Below are 23,965 nucleotides of genomic sequence, written 5' to 3' on the forward strand. Positions count from 1 at the left end.
GTTTCAGACTGAACACCAGTAGAAGAGACGCGTCTTCCCTCTAGCTGTTTCCTGTCTGATATGATCGATGTTATCCATTTCAGTTGTTCATCTGTGTTGGATTTTCAGCTTCATGTTTTTATAAAGAACCTGTGTTAGCTTCTGTGTCCACCAGCTTTCATTCTCTTAATGAAACCTGAGCTCATGAGATGTAGGTTAGTTTATGGGGCTGCTACAGGCCACTAGAGACTGCTGGTGATTGTTTTATTTGTAATTTATGATAATTATACTTATGTCTGAGAATGTGGTAATGATTTTGTCATGTTTACCTGTGGTCATTCACTGTATATAGAAACTAAAACATATGTACAAATAAGTGAAGAACACAAACCATTGTCACCCTGGTAAGTTGATGGTGGAAATACATATTTTATGTGTGGGCACATCAGCTTTAAGTTCTTTATTTGTCATTTGCAGAACAATTACAGTGAAGCAGTCGTTGGCAATGAAATACAAACATGTACAAAAGTAAATCACACAAGTAAATGAGAAAAAGAGAATCTAAGACAAGTAGTGCAAAATTATATGCTACAGTATATGTTTTGGTGTGTGTGTATTTGCTCTGTCAATAGTTACTTCCTCCTTAACCTACTGTGTCATCAGCTGATGGGCTTAGCAGTTTACAACAGCATCGCTCTGGACATCCACTTCCCACTCTACTGTTACAGGTAGGTGTGTTTCCACCCGTCCTACCACGACAGTACTTTCTCTAAGGACTGCTGCATTTTGCAACCAAAATGTCGCAAATGCTGCTGTTAATACGTTGTCCGCACCACAGCACTTCTCTGTGGCTGTAAAAGCTGAGTCACCTCTAATCACCACATGATGACACTAAGAGTGCGTCCATGTAGGCCTCTGCACGGGTAGCAGCAGTAGATACCTGTTGTTCTGAGGTGCTGCTCCAACCCCAAGAGGAATGTTTTGGAGAAATGTAATGTGGCTTGTAATTTAGTTGAATTTTTTCCTCAATGTGTGTCCGCCCTTACAGGAAGCTCCTCACTCCACCTACTGTACCATGTGACCAGAATGCCCTTGTCGGCATGGCAACCACCACCCTGGAAGACCTGCAGCAGATCATGCCGGTATGTGTCTCAGCCTGATACTGTATGTCACTGGTTGAAATCCCAGACTGTGTATAAAAATCTTTTGTGACAGTATGATGAGATAAATTTGCCATGAATCAGCATTCACTAAATTTGTGTCAGTCCTTTAATGAGATATTTATGTTTTGCTCGTTGATCCATATTTTATTGGGGCAGTAGAAACTTCAACAAGACAACTCAACTCACAAAATCACTCACAGCATATTTACCTGCACATATACACTCACTCTGTATGTATAGCTCTACAAAAAGCAATATATTCAGTCTGAGTTGTGTTAAATACTGTAAAGTTAAACTGAAAAACTCAATATTTTTAGCTCTACCTCTGGCATGCTCACACCTGCATTTCTCTGTTGTGTCACCAGAGGGTGCCAGAGTTACACTTTTGATTTCTCTTCACTTTCACCCCCCCAATCCCTCTAACCATCGTCTTTGTAGCGTCTAAATTTAACTTCACGTGTTGCTACAAGATTGAAATTAAGTCTAAGATTCTAGATTCAAAACCCTCACATGCATTTTGTCTTCTGCTCCAGCTTTTACCGTACTTTAAATATATTTATCATACATTCTAAATTTATCATACATTCATAAATGCATTCTTTTATTTTGAGAGTTTTTGAGATAATATGCAAAGTACATGATTTTATTTTATCTTCAGTTAGTGTTATCACCTTCAGCCATGCACACTCATGTTTTTGTTTTTTTTACTTTACTGTCTTCTCTGTGAACAAATTAGCTCCAAATCTAAATACTTCTGTTGTCTTAATAATAGTTGTCTAGATTTTTCTCCACAGAGTATTTGTTTTGGTAAAATCCACATGTAACACTTTGTTGATGTAACAAAAAGTTTAGTTTCAGTTGTTGAGTGTTTCCAGATGTGAAGGTTATTCAACCACTTCCGCTCACGTCCTTCTCTGACAAGACGAAGCTGCAATATGCAGAGAGATTTGAGTAACTACATTTTCTTTTCATACAGACAACTGAGGTGCGGTTGAGCAAGGCATTGAACACTGCGCACCTGCTGCAGGGACCGATAGTTTTAGTCTGCAACTTAGTGAAAATAGTGTTCTCACTTTTTGTCCTCACTTTGCAACAGAGACACACTGTGTGACAGATGTAACAATTCGTATTGTGCAGCAGCTTTGAGAGAGAGATCCTGAACTGTCTCTTGACTGTCGCTCAGAGTAACCTGATCTACAAGCTTCACCACATCCAAAACCTTCCTCACTGTGAAGGTCGAAAACTCTGGTTCTCACTAAGATGCAAGCACACACGCGCACACACAAACACACACACACACACTAGGATGCTAAAACGGGCCCTGTGGTTACATAACAGCAGATATCAGATATAAGGCCTGCAGTTGGCATCAGCGCCATAACTCTGGTGACCCCAGACAAGCAAAATATTCAAACTTCATTCAGAAAACACATGAATCTGTACAACACGTGGAGCTTTGGTGCCTTGCTTAAGTGTGTTCTGATATTTACTAATTTGAAATAGTGACACAACTGGCAAGCTTTGGCTTGCAAAAATTAAAATTGTCCAAAAGTGGAAATTGAGAATCTTGATCGATTTCATCATTAGATATCTTTCTTATAAACAAAGACTGTAGGCTGAAAATATGACATGCTCCTGTCTTTTTAAGAGGAATCACTTGTCTGATTTTAATTCTCTCAATTCATTTGGGATTGAAGCAGTAACCTCTTCCCAGCACTGTATTTTGCTGTTCCATAAGATTTTTCCTGATCCTGAAGTCTTGTGTCTGTCTGCAGGAGCTGGCTCATGGTTTGGGAGAACTGCTAAGCTACGAGGGAAACGTAGAGGAAGATTTCTACCTCACCTTCCAGGTAAATGGCCAGAACAAATGTCACTTACACGAAGAAAGCTAAGAAGGAATAGAATAGTCCCTTTTTATTCGACTTTGTCGTCGTCTCATCAAGGATTCGGTTTAGCATTACCAGTACGCTTGATAAGCTAGATAAGTTTAACTTAACTACAAATGATTATTTGCCAGGTTTTTATTTTTGTTTTATTATCACTGTTAAAGATCTGAGTACATATGAAACTCTTCAAGGGACTCTGTTAAAAGTCAGGGCACACACACAGGTCATGATTAAAGTGTCTCACGGCAGGTCTGACGGTGTTAACAGACAGCTGTGACTGCCGTCACTGCTGTGGGATTTTAATCAAGACCAGATGTCATACAGCAGATTAGTAATTTATTTAACCATCAAAATGTAGGGTTTCGGTAAACATGAACAGTTTGGTTCAAAATATTATACATATTCTTACAAAATAATTGATATGAATAAATAACCATGTTGTGGGCAGGGTGTCAAAATTCAGTGTTTCTGTAGCACCCAAGTACTTAAAGTTGGCATCGAATGTCTAGTCAGATGAATAATCTTTGATTGATAATCTTTATTCTTTGATCAGATAGTTTCTAATTTAAATCATAATTTTGGTATGGCTGCTTGTGTTTAGACAGTAATTAACTACTAAGAGTACTTTGGCCTGTTTTGTTAAAGAAACAAAAAGGGTTTAGTAGAATAACATGTTTATAATTCTCAAATTAATGTTTTGAAAAACAAATCATTTTGGTGTCCTTTCCGAAATAATATCCAGCCCTAATTATTTTCCTTTATGGATAATGGATGACCAAAGATTGTTAACTCAATGGAAAGCATTATTTATGTTTTCTTTTTACAGTAATGAATGAAAAACTTCAGGTAATGATTATGGATTCTTGGTGCCTGAAAACACACGGTCTTATATTGCTGATACTTATTACAGTTAGATCTGTGCAAACCACCTTTACTTTTTCACCTAAACTGAACCTCAAACTTCAATCAAGCCATTTGATTTAGCTTGATGGCATCCATCCATCCATTTTCTACCGCTTGGTCCCGTTAGGGGTCGCGGGTGACTGGAGCCTATCCCAGTGACTTTGGGCCTTAGGCAGGGTACACCCTGGACAGTGGCCAACTCGTCGCAGGGCTAACACAGACACAGACAAGGACAGACAACCATTCACTCTCACATTCATTCAATACGGGCAATTTAGAGTTATCAATTAACCTACACATGCATGTCTTTGGACGGTGGGAGGAAGCCGGAGAACCCGGAGAGAACCCACGGTAACACGGGGAGGACATGCAGACTCCACCCAGAGAGATTGTGTGATGTTGGTCTGGTCCGGGAATCGATCCCACGAACCCACGATGTCCTTATTGGGAGGCAGGAGCTTTAGCCGCCCTGCCACCGTGCACCCCTAGCTTGATGGCAGTGGTAGAATATAACTAAGTACATTTACATTTAAGTACTGTACTTTACTTGAGTATTCTATTGTATGCACCTTCATACTTCTACTCCACTACATTTGTCTGACAGCTTTAGTTACTAGTTACTTTTCAGATTACAATTTTTAATATCCTTCTTGTCCAGTGAAAACCATGTATCGCCTTTATTATTTTGAATGTGAATGTTTGTGATAAACTCAAGGATGAAGTGTTTCTTTATGTGTTGAGAAAACTCTCCTCCTTCTGAAGCTGAATAAACTCTTTAAACCCCCCTTGGATCAGCTGGAAAATGCACTGTCACAAAGCTGAAAACAGGGCTGTTTCTCTGAACTCATGAAAAGTTGACTTTTTAGAGACAAGTGATTCTCACAGGACAGCGACACTACAAACATATGATGATCTTATAGACCATGATGCATTGCTGTAGATTAAACTACCCAACAGTATATAAAGTAGTTAAAATGAGCTCAACCTTAAACATCTACAGCAGTAAAATGCATCACACACATTAATCCAGAAACATCATATGGTAAATTGTAAATGGACTGTTCTTGTATAGTCTTCCGACCACTCAAAGCACTTAACACTACACGTCATGTGGGCTGGGGGAAGCTGGGATTGAACCACCAATCTTCCGATTAGTGGACAACCTGCTCTATCTCTCTTTGGCTGCTGCTAGGTGAACAGTCCGTGGCTTTGTCTTGCTGCATGATCAGTCTGTTTGATGATACCTGAATGTGGAGTCTCGATTTGCTCACCTGCGCCAGCGGGACTCCAGTGTGTTGATGCTGAGGGTAAAAATGTCCCATAGGAAGTTCCAGAAGGAGAACAGGCAACAGGCCGTGAACACATGCAGGCAGCTGGATGTCCCTTCCCTGGATGCCTCCATCGCAATGGCCAACATGTCAACCATTCAGGAGAAGACACAGAACAATGCAAAACTTGCTAAAAAGGTGGCTGTAGAAGAGCACTTGAAACAGCTTGAGCGCAAAGCTCTTGAGAAGAGAGAATGGAGCATATATGGGTATTTAAGACTGGCATGTATCATCCAAATGACACCCTTACCTTTGTCCCTCTGCCTGTGGTCCCAGCTGTCTCAACCAGAGCTACGGAGACAAAAGTGAACACAGCTCCATCCCAGAGAACTTGAGTTCAGAGTCACTTGTTCAATGAAACAGCAGCATCAAGTGCAGAGGCCTCTCAAGATGCAAGCTTCAAATACTGCGGCAAAGAAAGCTCAACCGGCTGTGGGAAGACCAACCAGGAACCGGGTGGCTCTTGTCAAGCCTGTACCAGCTAAGACCAAGACTAAAGTTTGTGCAGTGGAGCCTGTCGTAAGAGCTTTACGAGCAGCAGCTGCTTAAGGACAGGTCTGCAGGTGTAAGAACCACACGGAGGAGAGCATTTGTCAACGCCCCACCCCCCCTTCTGACATGGTGGTGGACCAAGCTCCAGCTGTGTAGCCGAGTCTGCTATGCTTCTCTTCACCCCGGACCTGAAGGACCGAATACGCCAGTCTGTCTGTCCAGGTGACCTTATGGTCTTCACTCCTCCCCTCTATAATAGTAAAATATTGACAGGAACCATTTTTATGCAGAGTGAGTACTTTTACTTTTGATTCTTTAAGTAAATTTAAAGTAAATAAAAAAGTATGTTTTCATTAGTGTATAATCACCTGAGGATAAGAATCGTATTTTCGTTACCTTAGAATAAGCCCTTCTACAGAGGGAGCGGCCCTCTTCCATGGAGGTCACCATGTTGCGCCGCCATGTTTCTACAGTAGCCCAGAACGGACAAACCATACACTGGCTCTAGATAGTGCCTTACGCGTTTTTCATGAGTTTTGCGGCCACCGTAGTTTCTCCTACATGCTTAGAAAGGGAGGGGTATTCAGTTGGTTGTCAAACCAGGCTGCTCTCTGCCGCTGACCGTAGTAACCAGCTATAATGGAATACTTTATGGTGCAGCTGGGGTTATATATGCACCCAGAACATGTGAGAAGAGACACTATGTAAAAGCCTGAGTGGAGGTGTTATTTTAACCCACAGTGTGAGCTGACTGAGTTATAGGCTGGTCACAGTCACACCACTGTGGGACAGTTGAACCTACTGACCTGCAGTACACTGGATCTTTCTCTCTCTCTCTCTGTATTTTCTATAGCTCTCACTCACGGGGGACTCCCCAATTTTTTTCTGTATGTTTGTACATCCATGCGTGTCTCTTTTATTGGATTTATACCCCTCTATTTTCTGCACACATATAGCCCCTCACCCTAACCTAAATTTAATTCTAACCATAAACCCAAAGTTTATTTATATACCACATATGTTGAAACAGATTCTCCTCATTGATAATAGTTCAACAATTTGAAAAATATGTTTATTCTCTTTCTTGGCAATAGTTAGATGAGAAGATTGATTCCATTCACGTCTGTACGCTAAATATGAATCTAGAGCACATTCTAAAGCTCAAACACGTTATGTTGTTTGTTTAGTCCTACATTAAAATACTACAAAAACTGAAGTGTAAAAAAACAAGTTGTTACATGCTAGGTGACTGTGGCTTTGTGGTGAACGATTAGTTACTGTGATGAGCAGTTCTGCCATCAGTGTGTGAATATGTTATGTAGTTGAAGCGCTTTGAGTAGTTAGAAAGGCGCTATATAAGTACAGTCCATTTAACTATTTGCAGTGACTTCCTGGAGTCTTGTCCTCACAGTGATGTTGCCAATCTTTTAATTCAATTCCCACCAAAAGTGAATGAAAACAGTATTTCTGTTGTGTTGCCAAGCAGGGAACTCAGGGGAAATGAGGGTTTGGACCCAAACGCAGACAGAGGAAGCGGAACAATGACTTGAGTGGTTTATTTAGGAGCTTACTGGCAGATACAGGAAGGTAGACTGGTAGACAGGCAGACAGGTAGACTTGGCCCAGACTGTTCGAGGGCCAAGCGGAAGATCTGGCCTGGCAGAATGCTGGCGGCGCAGGCTGAAAGTCACTGGGGGTCAGCAGTGCAGGCCGAAAGTCATTGGAGGCCGGCGGCGAAGGCGGAAACCTTCTGGAGGTCCGGTGGTGTGATCGGAGAACAAGATCGGGGCCCAGTGAAAGGGCAGCAGGACACGAAGCCAGCGATGGGGAGACTGGTGGAGGAGCCAGAGGAACCAGTGATGCCAGGTAACCCAGAGCCTGCCACTCTGGTAGAACAGGAGGGTGCTGCTGCTGCAATCCAGCAGTGACTGGAGGGTGCTGCTGCGGCAACAGCTCGGGGTTTGTAGATGGCAGCGGTGGTGACAGCTCGGGGGGTGTAGATACGGCCCAGCCAGAGCAGGAGTTGGTTGCCACGATCCAACCAGGGAAGGAGGCAGTTATGATCTAGCAGAGGCAGAACTGTGGTGCCGCGATCCAACCGGGGAAGGAGGCGGTTGCGATCCAGCAGAGGCAGAACTGTGGTGCTGCGATCCAACCAGGGAAAGAGGCAGTTGCGATCCAGCGGCAATAGGAGATGGCTGCTGCGATCTAGCAGAGTCTGGGGGGCTGTTGCGATCCAACAGAGAGTCCGGGGGGCTGCCTCGGCGCAGAAACTGGAGATCGCCGCAGTGCAGGAACTGGAGTCGGCCAGGCTGCCGAATGGGGACCAGGCTGGACTGCTGAGTATCTGGGGTGCTGGGCAGCGGTGAAGACGAGCATCAGCGGGAGCCATGCTTCCTCCTGGGGGGTTTCCCAGAAGGCGTCAAGACAGCAACGGGCTGAGGTGCCAGCTGGTTAGCAGGCTGGGTGACTGTATAAATGCAGCCTTTTACCATTAACCATTTTTCGAGACAGTAAAAGGTTTTAGAGGTTCTTTAGTCCTGGTAAATCAGCATCACCTATGTGACATTATACTTTGTGTGTGTGTTTGTGTGTGTTGAAGGTGTTCCAGGAGGAAATGGGCGTGGTCAAATCCTACAACCTGAAGACTGGAGGAGACAAAATCCCCGTCACCAAGCAGAACAGGAAGGGTGAGTCCAGACAGGAGCTTCATAGTTTGACTCAGAGTTTATTCACTGGTAAAGTCAAGAAACATACTCACTGGCACACAGACCACCTTTACACATGCATGAACCTGCATCCTTCTGGCTGATCAGACTGTAATAGAGCAAAAAAAAACACATTAAATCCAGGATGAAATGCTCCACAATGCCATAAAGAGCAGATCATCCAAACTGCTCATAGATTGTCTGGAGCGTTGGGTAATTCCTGCAATCAATTATGTCGAGGTTCTGTATTTTGAATAAGGGGCAGCAGGGTGCAACAGCGCTGCCATGGCTTGCCATACGCTACTGGTTGCTGCTGTTCACCAAAATAGAGTGGGTTGTAGCTAAAATAAAAAAACTGGTTAGCAATATAACACGGTTAATATAGCAAGTTTAGCTAACCATTAACATAACCCACAGCCATACGTGTTCACAAGTGTGTAGATTTTGGTTTCAGAAGTGGGGTGTTGGGAGGGGGTAGTGATGAAAAAATTTAAATAAAAAGGTGAAGGGTAAAGGCTGAGTATAGTAGCAGGTATTCCTTTCAGGTTTCATATGGCCGCAATAAACTTCACCTATAAGGTAGGGCAGTCTTTATGTAGCCTGAGAGGCGGAACCCAGGGCAATCAAAGCCTGCAAAGTACTCGCCTGCACCACTTGCTGCTGCTCATTTAGCTCATTGCTGTGAGTGCAAGGTAACAACTGAAGGTGACTCAGATGATGAGGTGTGTCAACATTTTGATCAACTCAGATCCACTCTGTTCTGGATTTGGGCAGCTGGACAGTACGATAATAATGTTCAGAGATGTTTAAGTACAAAAATCAACCTGGAACTATAAAAGGGGGACAAATATAGGAGTTTAAAAAGTTAGTAGGACATGTCTTCCCCATCCCCAATGGAAATTACACCCTTGCATGTTCACGAGATTGGCAGCTAACCTCTCTCTCCTTGTCATATTTACATTAGAAACAAAACCTTAGCACCCGTGATTTCTTTACCAAATTTAACCCAAAGCACTTTGGTACAACATGCATTGGGTACAGACAGTGAAAATATAAGTACGCTCCTTATGTTTTACCATCACATCAGTGTAGCACTGGACTGTAAAGAAATCCTCCTGTGCTGTTTAACTTCATGTGAGCAGCGACACAGAAACCTGGCTCAGCTCGAAAGCTTCTTTGTTCCTTTTAAGAGGTTGAAGTTGAGCTGAGAACGTCAACTTTATTTCTCTTATTAAACCTAATTTTCCATCTAGCAGTTCTTGTTGCCATCCAGGTCCAGCTCTCTGCCAGTGTCCGCCTGTGTGTTAAATGCAAGAGCCTGGAGGGTAAATGGGTAAAAGTTTGTAATGGAATATTGAAAATCACACTGTTGTGTTCCTTCTCTTTCCACAGAGTATGTCCAGCTCTACGTTGACTTCCTGCTGAATAAATCCATTTATAAACAGTTTGCTGCCTTCTACCACGGCTTCCACAGTGTGTGTGCCTCTGATGCGCTCATGGTGAGTCCATAGTAGTGTGTGCAACCAACAAGCAAGTCTCGCTGTTTCATTAATCCTCAACAAGCACACACAAATATTACATGTAAACTTTCCATTATTCAGTACCTCCAGTCGCTAATTATTACAGCCAAAAAATATTTTTTCAAACAAATTGTGCCAAAGGTTGCAACCATTTTAGTGTAATAATAATAGTAAAAAAGTTACAAGTCAGTTGTTAAAAAAAAAGTTAAATTTAGGAATATCCTAAGACTTACGTGCTCTTGGGTATTTCTGTCCTTAGCCTCAAGCCTGTGCTGTCAGCAAGCCAGGAAGTTGAACGTACTTATGTAACTTAAATAAAGTTGGTCAGTGGCACACACTTGCTGACATTAAATAAGCAAATTCAGTGGTGTCCATTTAGTAGCAAGCTCAGTCCAGGACAGCATCACAAACAACACATATGGCAAAACTTACTTATATCCTTGGAAAGAGCAACATTTGACTGGAACTGCTATCGTTGGAACGTTTGATGTTTCAAATCCCAAAAAATTACACAAAATTGAGCCTGACCAACTCGTCTGGCCATGGCACTTATGATATATCGGTAGCTGTGTATTTACTTCGGGTAACAATAATTTGGTTATATGTGACAAGTAACAAGAAATTGCAAGTGTCAAAAAAGTGTCTACGTTTTTCAAAGAACACTGAGAAGTTTATTTTTCAACCGTAAACTGTCTCACTCATTACATATCTTGGTCACAATATCAACCTACACTTATATATATATATATATATATATATATATCTTGCTGAGGGCAGTGGACGCTTTTTAGAAAAAGATCAAGTGAAAAAATGTTCATCAACTTTGAAAAACAACTTGAACAGCTACAAATAAAAACACAGCTCTCTCATACTCAGCTGTATGTCACTTAAAAAAAAAATCAGATGTGTTTTTTGAGTGGGGTCAAAGTTCTATATGTGGGACACTTCCTGTTTAGCTTACATCTTTCTGTTTTTTGTTCATCTGTCTGTCTCTCTGTCTGGCTCTCTTCTGTTTGCATTCGATACTTCAGTCACGTCCGCATTTTGTGACGTGTTAGGATGTAATGAGGCAGGCCTGTACTTAATTTGTGGGTGTGTGTGTGGTTTGGTGGTTGTGTATGTTGGTGTTGTGACAGAGAGTTGGGAGTTTTTGGCTATCAGTATTTATATATATCTATATAGTTTATAAACTATTGTTATCTGTATCTTCCTGTCAGAGCTACTGAACTGACAACTACTGAACTACTATATTGAAATTATTTGAAATGATCAGTGTATTTAACATTTATTTTTTTTAAACTGACCTGCAGAGTGTTTGCCCAAAAGTAAGACATTAAGTCAATAATCTGTAAGTTGTGTCAGTGTTATAATCACAAAATCTATTATGCAGTTGAATTTCTGCATGGTTGTAAATGCGACACAGAGACTGTCACTACTGGAAACCCCCTTGAAGTTGGTTTGACACATTTTCTGTTATCAGCTGCTCAGAGGGCAGAACTTCCTGTTTCTCCTCCTGATTTACTGGTTGTGTTGCTCTTGCATGATCTTACACAGCGCAAATGATTGATGTGTTCGACTGCTGTTGTGTTTCAGCAGAAATTCTGCTGAAAGGCTGATGTTGCGTCTGTCCTGCTGTTGTATTAAAATGCTTCCTCATGGTTGCTGTAGCTCAGTGGGCTCTGCCAGGAACATCGGCTAAAGTTATAATCCTTAAGATTTTCATAAAATCAAACTCCTTTTGATACTGTTTATGGTCAGCATTTTTTACAGGAAATTATGCATGTGTGTAATCCAGCATTACTCTTAGTAAATGTATCTATATATTGCTATCATGGTGCTTGGAATGTAGCTGAATCATGAATATTTCATTAGTTATTGGTTAAGAGATTATCAGTAAAAGTAATCAGAATTTTATTGTGATGAATCATCTAAGAAATTGCTAAATACATGTTGGTCTGTGTTTTGTTGTTTTTAATGTCATGTCATTTTACATTGTGTTGCATAGCGCTGTATTATTTTATGTTACTTTACATTACCCTACGTTATTTTATGTTGCATTGTTATTTTATGTTATGTTGCATTAGGGGCTGACCTTGTTTTTTGTTTGTGTAGTATGTTTACTTTTTTTGTCCAATTTGTTTTCTTTGACATGTGAAAGGCTTGTTAGATGTATGCTGCTGTTGTAAATTTTGAAAATCAAAATAAAATCTCAAAAATATCTATCTGAAAAAGTCATTTTAGTTAAATTGTACACCAAATCCGCATTACGCATATGCCATTCTGTCAGTAGTGTGTCTTTATTATTTTTCTCGTTTTTGCAGTTGCTGCGGCCGGAGGAGGTGGAGATGTTGGTGTGCGGGAGTCCAGAGCTCGACATGAGCATTCTGCAGAAAGCTGCTCAGTATGAAGGATACAGCAAGACAGACACCACCGTACGGTAGGATGCCTGCACTTCCTGTTTACAGAAACTAACCAACTCTGCTTTGCAGGAAGTCCACACATACTGCACAGACCACCTCGCATTTCCTTTTATTAGACTCCCATACACAAATGTACAAAAATGTTCCCACTGTGTGGTAAAAGTTCAGTCACTGTACAAGACAGGTTGTTTTAAGTATTTGAACAAATTCGACCAATATTTAATTTTTTCTGATGAGGACAGTCTGCTTATTATAAATAGCAAATGTTTATATGTTTACATACAAAGTATGCAAATCAAACTTTCAGTGATGCTCAGCTCCCCTGTCTTGATGTTATTGATGCCTGTGACTGCAAAATAGAATTGTGGCCTGTTTCCACTTCCACTACTACAAGGCACTTGGTTTTATCTGTGACACAGTTATATTCAGAGTAGTCCCAAATGGGACTCTGGTGCTTTCTCCTGACTGATGTGAGGAGAAAGGTGCCGACAGCTTGCATAAAATTATTTCCAACCAGTCCTAAAAAAACCTGAGCCTGATCCTACCCTCCTGCATAACTATCGTCCGATCTCCAAACTGCCTTTTATTTCCATCCATCCATCCATCCATTTTCTACCGCTTGGTCCCGTTAGGGGTCGCGGGTGACTGGAGCCTATCCCAGTGACTTTGGGCCTTAGGCAGGGTACACCCTGGACAGTGGCCAACTCGTCGCAGGGCTAACACAGACACAGACAAGGACAGACAACCATTCACTCTTACATTCATTCAATACGGGCAATTTTAGAGTTATCAATTAACCTACACATGCATGTCTTTGAACGGTGGGAGGAAGCCGGAGAACCCGGAGAGAACCCACGGTAACACGGGGAGGACATGCAGACTCCACCCAGAGAGATTGTGTGATGTTGGTCTGGTCCGGGAATCGATCCCACGAACCCACGATCTCCTTATTGGGAGGCAGGAGCTTTAGCCGCTCTGCCACCGTGCACCCGCCTTTTATTTCCAAGGTTCTCAAAAAAAATTGTATCTAAGCAGCTTCTTGGTGCTGTGGAAAACATTAATACCCTTGAAAAGTTCCAATCTGGCTTTCGTCAGCACCACAGCACTGAGACAGCCCTTCTCAAAGTCACTAATGACCTTTTAATGAATGCAGACGCAGGTATGCGTTTTCCCAAATCAACTATGGTGTGCCTCAAGGTTCAATCCTGGGACCAATACTGTTCTCCTTATATATGCTCCCCTTGGCTGATGTCATCCGTAGGCATGGGATTTCTTTTCATTGTTATGCGGATGACACAGTTCTACCTCCCTGTCAAGCCCACTGACCTTAGTATGCCGAGTTCTCTGCAGGACTGTCTGTATGCTCTGGAACGACCTGCCTGAGGAAATTAGGTTTTCTGAGTCAATGTCTTCTTTTAAGTCTCTTCTCAAAAAGCATTTTTATTGGAAAGCATATCCTGATCTTGCCTGAGCTGTCTGTTTATTTTATTGGTTTTTATGTATTTTATCATTCACTGTGATATTTTATTTCTCTCTCTGTGAAGCACTTTGTACTTTGTTTTGATAAGTGCTCTATAAATAAAGTTTATTATTATTATTATTATTATTATTATTATTATTATTATTATTTCATATCCACCTGAAATACTAGTGTAGTATGAAATAAATTGACAATTGACTGAAATAATTAGACAAAAACTAAGGACATTTTCTTTAGTGTGTTTTAGTTAGTTTTGTTAACACACGATACAGTTTCAGTTAATTTTTTTGTAAAGCCTTGTTGTTTTCAGTTAACGAAAATGTTTTTTCACATTTAGTTTTCGTTATTTCGTTAGTTTTTGTTAACGTTAATAACTTTGAACCATAGTTTGTTTTTTCAGTGATGGAAGTCAGTGATGATTGATTAATGGTTTGCAGTGTGTTTAAGCTGCAGGCATGCAATCCATTCATTTTGTAACAGGAAATAACTCTCTTACACACACAGACACAAACACATACAGAGATGTCCTTCATACTTTTCTTTCCTGCAGTAGGAAAGGAAAACAAGCCAACACTTGTCAGCCACAGATAATGTAACTCAGCACGGTGCTGACAGCTGACAACAAGCAGCTGCAGGCCTGTTACACAGCTTCACTGCTGTCCTGTTTGTCTGTCTAACTGCCACCTGTTTATTTCTCAGTCTGTAGTTGAAGTTAAACCCTTTGTATGCAAACATTCTGGTAGTGGAAAGGTTTTGTTTTCCTTGTTCACAGTACAATCTTCAAATGTATCCATTCTGGAGAGCGTTTTCAAAAAGCACATTGTTTTGGAAATGAAAAATTCCAGCTTAAGATCACACTGGAAGTCAAAAGTGATGTGCACTGCAGCTCTCATCCTAGTCACACTGAGGCCTCTTTGCAGCAAAGGTGTCTTGCTGGTACTTGGCAACACAAAAAAAGACTATAACTACTACCAGTAAACTACACATATAACTATCCACAGCAGCAATGTTCAGGCAATCAGAAGTAATATCAGACATAACAGCACAGTAATAATAAGATACAGTAATAAAAATATAAAAGTAATTCAACTCAAGGTTGAAAAAATCCTCCAAAATCACATGCACCCGGTAAATCAAATGCAATGTGATACAACCAAAGCACATAAACAACACTTCAAACCAACCACCAGAGAATATCATGTAACATGTATTCATGTTTGGAGTTATTTTTTGTGTTGCACCAGGTGTTTCTGGGACGTGGTGTTGGCCTTCCCTCTGGAGCTACAGAAGAAGCTCCTCCACTTCGCCACAGGAAGTGACCGTGTTCCTGTAGGAGGAATGGCCGACCTCAACTTCAAAATCTCCAAGATCGATGTTCCAACTGACTGGTAGGTTCCAAAAACTGACCAAACTGAGACCAGAAGTCAGCTTGGTCATTGAAAACTTTAAATGTACATAAAAAGAACCAGTTGACACAGTGGTCCTGTGAGATACTGAAAAAGTACACTTACATATTGCTGCAAATTATACCAAATACTTTTTATTATAAAAATTGTTTTTTATTTGCTTCCAACAGGCTACATTGAACTGACACAATGAGAGAGTGAAGTGTGGTCTTACACATAACGTTTAATATCTTATAAAGACGCACACAAAATCTATAGACAAAAGAATGTGTCATGACACCACGACAACCTTCACTGACTCAACTCTCTTCACATTTGTTCGAGCTGCCAATAGATACTGTAGGTGAAGTATTAACAGTGTAACTGCTTTCTCTCTTCTGAGTGTACTGAATTGACTATTATCACAGACTGGAGTGTGAACTGATAAGACACACTGTTTAACACTTCTTTAACAGCAAAAACCCTGAATCTGGGTCAGAGAATGGACAAGCTGTTCTTTTACACAGACAGAGACACACACGCAAACACACACACTCTTTGGCTTTGTTCAGACTGTAGGCAAATTAGATTTGTTTCTCAAAGACTGTCCGCACTGTTATTTGCAAATGATCAGAACGGATTTATGTGTCCAGTCATCACCAGCCTATCTGCATGGGTTGCTGTGGTAACGATCCAAGTTGCGGTACAGAACTCCGACTTGACGGCGTGCAGCTCGGATTCTGCTCAGCCGCTCCATGGATGTATTATAAGAGCATCCATGATCCGCTCTGATGCGCTTCCGTCACTCTGGATTTGACGTCCTAGTTGTGTGCTGCATTGCAGCAGAGTGATGCAAAAAACACTTTGAAATCCTATTTGAGCGTCCAGACTGGACTGAGACGCATCTGAAAAAAATCCAATTGAAATCGCATTTCAAACGACCTCCGAATGTGACTTGGCCAGACTTTCTAAAATCAATCTGGATACAATCTGGATATTCCAAAAAACGGATTTGGGCTCGCAGTCTGAACAAGTTTTTCTGCTTGTTACTTTTTGGGTTTTTTCGGAACTATGTGGGAAATGCTACAGCAAGAATGTTTGATTTAATATGCAAACGTTATTTTGGACAGGTTTTTTTCTTACTCGCATATGGTTAAAACTAACTTTCAGTTAAGATATCTAAGATATCAGAATGATGATTTGCATAACATTTTTTTCTGTTCATCTCCCTCTTTCCTTTCTCTCTCTCTTTCACTTACTGTCTCTGCAGGTTGCCGATCTCTCACACCTGTTTTAATCAGATCTGTCTGCCTCCATATCGAACCAGGAAGGAGCTCAAACACAAACTCACCATCGCCATCTCCAACGCTGAAGGCTTCGGCCTGGAGTGACCAGCCTGCGCACACACACACACACACACACACACACACAGAGACTGTTAGCGGAACTAGCTATCTGTCTGCCACAACTACCACAACGCACCTTATATATCTCTTTGGTCGTGGATCAGACTGTAGAGGGAACAAGTTTCTCAACAAGCGAGTTATAGGTTGAAACAATATTGTTATGTACTGTACAGCAGGTTGTATTTTAATATTGGGGTTGGACAGCTCAGTTTGTGAATGTTGAACTTTAATTTGCAGCAGATAAGATGGGAACTTCCCACTGCAACAGCCATTGAGAAACACTAGAAGTCCTTTTATTTGCACATGGACTGTGTTAGTTTTATTATAAGACAGCCCTGAATGAAGAAAATTGAATGAAGAAATTATGATTTTTAGTTAGATTTAGTCAGTAGATGTCACACATGTTGGCCTTCCAAACACTTTACTGGTCAAATCATGGTTACAGTTTCATGAATGAAAATTGAAATATGTCTGGTCCCATACCCCTGAAAATATATCAATCATATGTGTTCTCTAGAAACCTTGTATCACCAAAAGGTTATTTTAAATAATAACAGGTTGCTGGTTTGTTCGGGTAATTATTATTATTAGTATTACTATTCTTCAAACAGAGAACCAGGTATTTGTTCACCATTGACATTTACTTTTGTGACGCTGTTGAATGGTCCTCTATTTTATGGTCCAGCGTAAGCAGAGTAAGTCTTCATTAAGCCGGTAGGATTTGTAAATGCATCTTTTTCTCTCCGTTTAAACCCTCCAGCCAGACTAAAACAATATTTTTCTCCTCCCAAAATGGAGCTTTTCCAAAACAGCCTCAGGGTATGTAAATGTTAAAATGCCAGCTTGGTGTTTCAGTGTGTATGGGGAAAAGTGAGCTTTTCCAAAACAATGACATAAGCAGCCCAGTGAGGGCCGGGGGCTGTGTGCCAATAATTTAGTCGTCTCTAACTTTCTCTGTGATTGTTCATTTTAAATGCCAATATAGCTGAACACAGCAGAGAAGTGGATTTATGTGGATTTTGTCAGACGACGTCGCAACCATAAAATAATGATTTGATCAGCCGGCTCTCTGTGCTACCCCTTACAAGATGTTGGCTGTGACGCAGTTTTTTTGTTTGAACTGAAAAGAGGTCAGATTTACTTTCTGTCACTGTGGACAGAGGTCTCTACTAAAACTACCTGGAAACGCTAGTGTGGATGGAAGTCATTTTCACACGAAAACTGCGTTTTAAAATTTAGACGACTTAATGTAGACGTAGTAAATGCTCTAGTTACACGTATTCAATAAGAAATATTACATTCTTGAGTATTCAGTATGTATAAAATTTAAGTGTGAGGTAAAAATAATAGAAGTAATATAGAGGGAAGTATTTTTATGACAGCAATATGCTACAACACATGTAAAAAATTTAAGTAAAAGGCACAGAACAGTGTCAAAAAAATATTAATTGGAATATAAGATTTCTGAAGGACACTCAAGTTTTGAGATGTATGGTTTTAATATTTCCCGTTTTAGTGTCGATTCTGACTTCACTGCTTTGGTGACCTTTTAAATATTTTTATGAAGGCATAGGAAATGTGTTTTATTTCATTTTGCAGCACACTGTCAGGATATAAAGCTTTGCTGGGAGAAGAACCCTATCATGTATCATGAGATATAGATTGTCTTGTGAAGTTTTGTTATTGTTGTTTTTTGACATTGTTGCCTTAGTGAACAAAAGGCTGCAGCAGAACTGTTTTATTTTGTTTTAAATGTTGTAATATAATATAGTTGACCCAGGGCTGTTGATTGACAGTTCGGTGTATGTTTTGGTTCTCTCATGTTGTTATGTTGTATCATGGCTGCCATCAGGCTGAGAGATGACCAACAGCCTGCAGCTAGAAGCTGGTAGATGTTGACTGTTAGTCGAGTATGGAACAGAAGATGAAGCAGAATGGGAAAAGAAGCCATCTTCTGGATGTCCTGTTCTGTTATTAACATGTAGTTGAATAGTCAGAGATTTATATATATATATATTATATACACACACACACACACACACACACCAGTTGAGATGTTTCAGTGATTATGGCTAAGTACTTATAGATTAGTACATATAATCACGGCCCTGCAAAACAACTTCAGATAAGCACTTAGCATGCAGTGCTTATAAATTTCAATCTTAGAAATAAGAACCCACCGTATGTCCTCGGAAAATCCAAAGTAGCGTGTAATTTCTTCCTCATTTAGCGACTGAAGTTCTGCTTTTAAGCCCTGTGCTCACTGCTGTCAAGGGTGGTCAGAAATTTTATTGCAGCAATATTCACAAAATGAATAATGTTTTCCACCTGCTTTTTTACTTCGTGGAAAGTAGTGCAACTTTCAGTATTTTTAAAAAATGGAAAACAACTGATAAGTTGCACTACGTGCAGCTCTGAAAACCAGAACTAATAATCGGGACTGATTATGATGCACCATTTATTCTTTACATGGTTGTTCAATATAAAGGTTCTCAGCTGCACTTTGTATAAGTTGTGATTTTTTTCTTCTTGAATTCTCAGTTGTATCTTCCTTCAAGTGGTTGCTTATTTTCAAGATTCAGTGGATGCTTGTGGTTCTAGTGCTTTGTTTGTGGAAAGCTTTTACATTCACTCAAGTAACCAGCTTACTCAGGTAATCGGTTAGTGCAGATCAGCTTGTACATGCAGCACGTCATTAGTTAGTCTCCTCCCCCGACCTTATTTTGGAACCTGTCTGTCAGATCGCAGTGCCCTTCTCTCCAGTGATTCTCAATATCGCGCCACATCACATTGTGTTTCAACAAGAATTACATCACATTAATAAAGTAAAGATGCTAGTTCACTGGGCCTGTAAATCAATATTACTTGCAAACAGTGGGTCAGTGACGTATATAATCAGACAGCCATGATGTGAGCGCTACAAATGCTGGTGGCATCCAAACTTTCTGCCCCTGGTGTAGCTTCCTGTAACTTTTCTTGGCTTTCATGCCACTGCTGTCTCTTTTCCAGAACTGAGCATTGCTGGTTTTAAACACGCAGCACTCTCTTATATAAAAGGTTGCCATGGCAAGATGTCTAAAGTCCTAAAGAAGAACTGGCAAAAAACCCAAAGTTACCAAGCAACAGTCAAGCAGCTTGTATGGTTGCACTGTCCAAACTCACAGCAGTCTGATCTGGGTCACTCATTCACTCACTGAGCGTCTATAGGGTCTGAAAAGGCCCCCCATACAACAATGGATCCTTTCTGTCATTTGACGACAAGTCCAGAGCAACAGCAGGAGCCAGAAGCAGCTCTTCTCTACGCATCTGTTTGAGAAGGACTTGTGTCACGTTCACATCACACCAGACTTATTGTAAAAACAAGCTGCTGACTGGAACAAATGTCAGCATCCTTATGCTGAACCCAAAAAGGACACATCTTATGGCTTTGAAGTGGAAGATGTCGTAGGAGGAACTCATGTTTGGACAAATGGGATAATGTGATGTCAGAGAAGTTGTTTTTTGATATGTTAATCTGACCCAGGTCTGTTGTATGTGAATGGGACCAAACTGTGTCAGGTAATACAGTGGGATGGCAGTGTAACGACCGTGTCAGAAATCAGTTTGAAAATAGTTCAAATGGATTCAAAGGATTTGTTGAGATGTAATTATTTTCACTTGTCAGAAAAGTGCATAAAGCACTTAAAAAGTAGGAAAAAACTCATGTTTTTTTTTTTTAACCTTCAGGTTCATCAGTATCTGTCAAATGTTGTGTACACTTAGTTCTGTTGGGTTTTAAATATGAATTTCAAGAGTTTGTAATAACTATCTCTCGAGTGAATGATCACGCATGACTCATGACTTATTATGCTTCTCTGTTCCCCAAGTCTTATGTAATATACTGTATGTAATGCAGTGTTTCCACTATTTTCTGTACAGTAAAGGTTGACTGGGGGTCGTCCCTCTCTAGAAAAAGATTTGCTGGCTATGCATGTTTTTTTAAGATACACTTTGCTTCAGTCATGCACATCTTCACATTCACACTGAGAGCTGCACAGAACAACCATGGTCCTCTGCTGTCATTAAGCAGTTGCATGGTACCCGTTTAGGGTTAAAGTTAGAATAAGTAGGATTTTCCTAAAACACAATGTATAGACTTAACAAATGGTGGGGTGTGTAGCCTCCAGCCAATAACAGCATGCGGGCTGTGAGGTCGAGACTGTAAAAACATAGGGGACCAGGTTACATGTCTCTGTCTCTCTCCTCTGAGGTGTGGACATGTTTATTTGTGCTTTAACGACTGTGAAACAATCAGAAAATAACTTCACTTCTTTGTTCTCACTATCGCCGCTCATTAAGCACATTGAGTTTACCTGTAATGAAATGTGCTATATAGATACAATGCCTTTCCTTGCCTACAGTATATGTCAACATGTAATGGGTCACATTGACTGCAAAATGTACTTGAAAGTGCCAAAATCTTCTTCCTACCTCTTCCTACTTTAGTTTAGTCTCTAATTGTCTCCTTAAAGTCTTTTAAAACAAGTGAATGAATCTGTGACTGAAGTAACATTTTACCCAGTTTCCTTGTTTCTCATATTCATTAAACTCACCTCTATTTGTCTTAATATTCTCTCTTGTTTCAACACACACACACACACACACGTTTCCAGAAGATTCTTGTAACAAGGTCATTTTTATTTGCAACAGTAAAATATTCTTACTGCACTAGCAGAGATGTGACGCCTTGTAACTGCAGACTGGGACCATAAATGCAAAAACAAGGGTAATGACTATTTGCCTTGTGTGTTTGAATAATCCATTGTTCAGTTTGCATCCTCTTCAACCTAATTACTTTTCATCAATTAAGCTGAAACTAAATCAGAGGGTCAGAATTTGGATTTCAGCCCCAGAACTGTAAATGGCTGCACCGCTGTTGAAGTGAGTTTCAGTCATGGGGTGGTCACCTTTACACCCCACATACACAGACACACATTCAGTCTTATTCTGTGTTTCTCTCCTTTACTGTGGACACCAATTAATCCCCAGCAATGGTTTTTTCTCATGCTTATTTTCATTTCTCTCTGTCTGTCTCTGTCTGTGGTGGTGAGGTGCCCTACTTTAATGTCGGGAATGAGGGATCTTATCGTTTATTAAACAAACAGAAATATGTAGGCCATGGCCAGCGCAGCTTTGTCACTCAGTAACCAGCCAACAGTCCACTATTATCTTTTTCAATAGGAGAGCAGACAGGCTGATTCAGCAAATTGCACCCTATTAATTTTCAAAAATAATCACACTAGAGTGCCAAGTGTTGTGACAATGACCTTTAAGCTGGTCCCTTTTTTTAATTTGTCGATGTTGCTGTTTCAGTGTGGTTTAACACAGAGGCCTTTAAAATCCCTTCATTAAACCAAACACAATTCATTCTCTTATTGATACATGAGGGGAGGAGTGGAGGTGGTACTGTAGTTATTGGTGGCTTGCTATTGACACTTCAGTTAATACATGCCCACAAACTCATTTCAAGGCACTAAAGTCAAAGTCTCCTTTTTGCTTTTGTTTTGGGGTTTCCCTCCTATTGTCCCCCAGTTTTAAATGTCCAATCCCCTCCGCAGTGCAGTCCTTGTCACCTCGAACTCCCCCATATTGTCCTGTTGAAGGCTGTAGACACAAACGTTCTACCTCCGTGACTCGGTGTGTCATCAGCAACTTCATTCCCACGAACCTCGGACAATAGTGTTTGTTGGAACATGGTCCATGATCTGAAAAAAAAAAAAAATGTATACAATATATTTGAAATGTTATACTGTGATTCAAAGCTAATTTGATACAGTATAATAAAGCTGCAATTTAATATTGATTCAACTGAGATTAGAAAGGATAGATATTCTGGTTTCCTTGTACAGTAGATACATCCTTTCTCCGGATTGTTCATTACTGTTTGTCCTACTTTCAGTATGTCTCTAGAATTATATGGTCTATATTGGTCTTTTTACAAAAACATTCACTTTTTTGTCAATTTTTTTCACATTATGTCACCTTTTGCAAAATGAAAAAATTGGGACTGTTGACTTTTGCTACACGCAGCTGAAACTGTTTCTTGAAAAGCCTACTTGTTTGTCTTCCATTTTCACCTGGAGCGTCAAAGATATTAAAAATAATAATAACAGCTGATAAACCAAGAAGGATTACAATTGTCAGGGTTTCATTGAAGAATTTTAGTGTCTCATGACTGCTAAAAAAATACTGTTTCCCAGGCTTTACCGCCCTGAGGAACACTGGAGAAAAAGTCCACCAGTAAGCATTAATTTAGTCATTTGCAGGTCCAAAAAATGTTTTTTTAAGAGTCTACATTGTTGAATATCAGCTGCATTTGAAACAAGGCTTCCTCTCTTCAGTGGAACAGTGACGTTAAATGGAAAACAAACATTGTTCAGATGCAGGCCCCAACATGAGCGAAAATCACAATCAAGTCAGCCCATTTAAAGCAGTTCCCAGTCCAACTGAGTGATGTTTGAACCACACGCTCTTCGACACTTTGATTAATGTCAAACAGACCTGCTTAAGTAGCCACAGGTGTGCTGTCACATGACCTCGTCAGCAACAAATCATTGATCAACAGCACCTGACTGCTCAGCACACAGTAAAATCCATTCCTTCACTCAAATACTTTCCACAAATAACAAAACAGTAGATAATAAAATACCATGATATTAGTAATACTCCAAAATACATCTATATATATATTTAGATCTCTTCTTCAAATATAGATTCATCAGAGAGCTCCTTCTGATTTCAGTTGAGTTTGTTGACTTGATTTTACTTAAGCTATTGTTTTTATTTCTATGTGCTCCAGTTTAATGCCTCAGCGTTCTTCGCTTTGTTTTGTTTTTTGTCGTTTTTGACTTATCTTGTGTGAAGCACTTTGTAACTTGGTTTTTGAAAAGTGCTCTTCTGATAGAAATTATTAGTATTAGCGGTGCACACACAAAAATCCCAAACATTAATCCCATCAATACAACCTCGAGAGATCAAACTCAAGACCACTGACGCAGTGGAAAACCACAGAAATGAACACAGTGATGTAAACACCATAAATCAATCATCTTCAGAACGTGGGGACCAAATAAGTTAAATATTAGTATTGATCAGCAGTCATATTAACTTCCACAGGTGTGTTATGATCATTTTGTGCCATGAAACAGTAAATCTGATTCTTTATTGCCATTTAAATATTGGTCAAAACATGACTTTATTGTTGCAGGTATGAACACAGGATGGAATCACAGCACAGCTTCCTCCTTAAACACAGA

The 23,965-nt window shown here is 40.3% G+C and overlaps 1 protein-coding gene across 2 annotated transcripts in view; it reads left to right on the top strand.

Annotated features, from left to right (window-relative positions):
• hectd2 (HECT domain containing 2) overlaps positions 1–20,626 on the top strand; it is a 53,552-nt gene extending 32,926 nt beyond the window's left edge. For both annotated transcript variants that reach the window (XM_044214147.1, XM_044214148.1), the window contains exons 15-22: positions 643–707; positions 1,028–1,121; positions 2,918–2,992; positions 8,354–8,441; positions 9,852–9,958; positions 12,301–12,416; positions 15,124–15,267; positions 16,535–20,626. In XM_044214147.1, coding sequence (XP_044070082.1) covers positions 643–707; positions 1,028–1,121; positions 2,918–2,992; positions 8,354–8,441; positions 9,852–9,958; positions 12,301–12,416; positions 15,124–15,267; positions 16,535–16,655 — 810 coding nt within the window. In that variant the 3' untranslated portion in view covers positions 16,656–20,626. The remainder of the gene's footprint in view (positions 1–642; positions 708–1,027; positions 1,122–2,917; positions 2,993–8,353; positions 8,442–9,851; positions 9,959–12,300; positions 12,417–15,123; positions 15,268–16,534) is intronic.
• Positions 20,627–23,965: the final 3,339 nt, after the last annotated feature.

The sequence above is a fragment of the Siniperca chuatsi genome, linkage group LG11 (assembly GCF_020085105.1).
Source record: "Siniperca chuatsi isolate FFG_IHB_CAS linkage group LG11, ASM2008510v1, whole genome shotgun sequence".
Classification (NCBI taxonomy): domain Eukaryota; kingdom Metazoa; phylum Chordata; class Actinopteri; order Centrarchiformes; family Sinipercidae; genus Siniperca; species Siniperca chuatsi.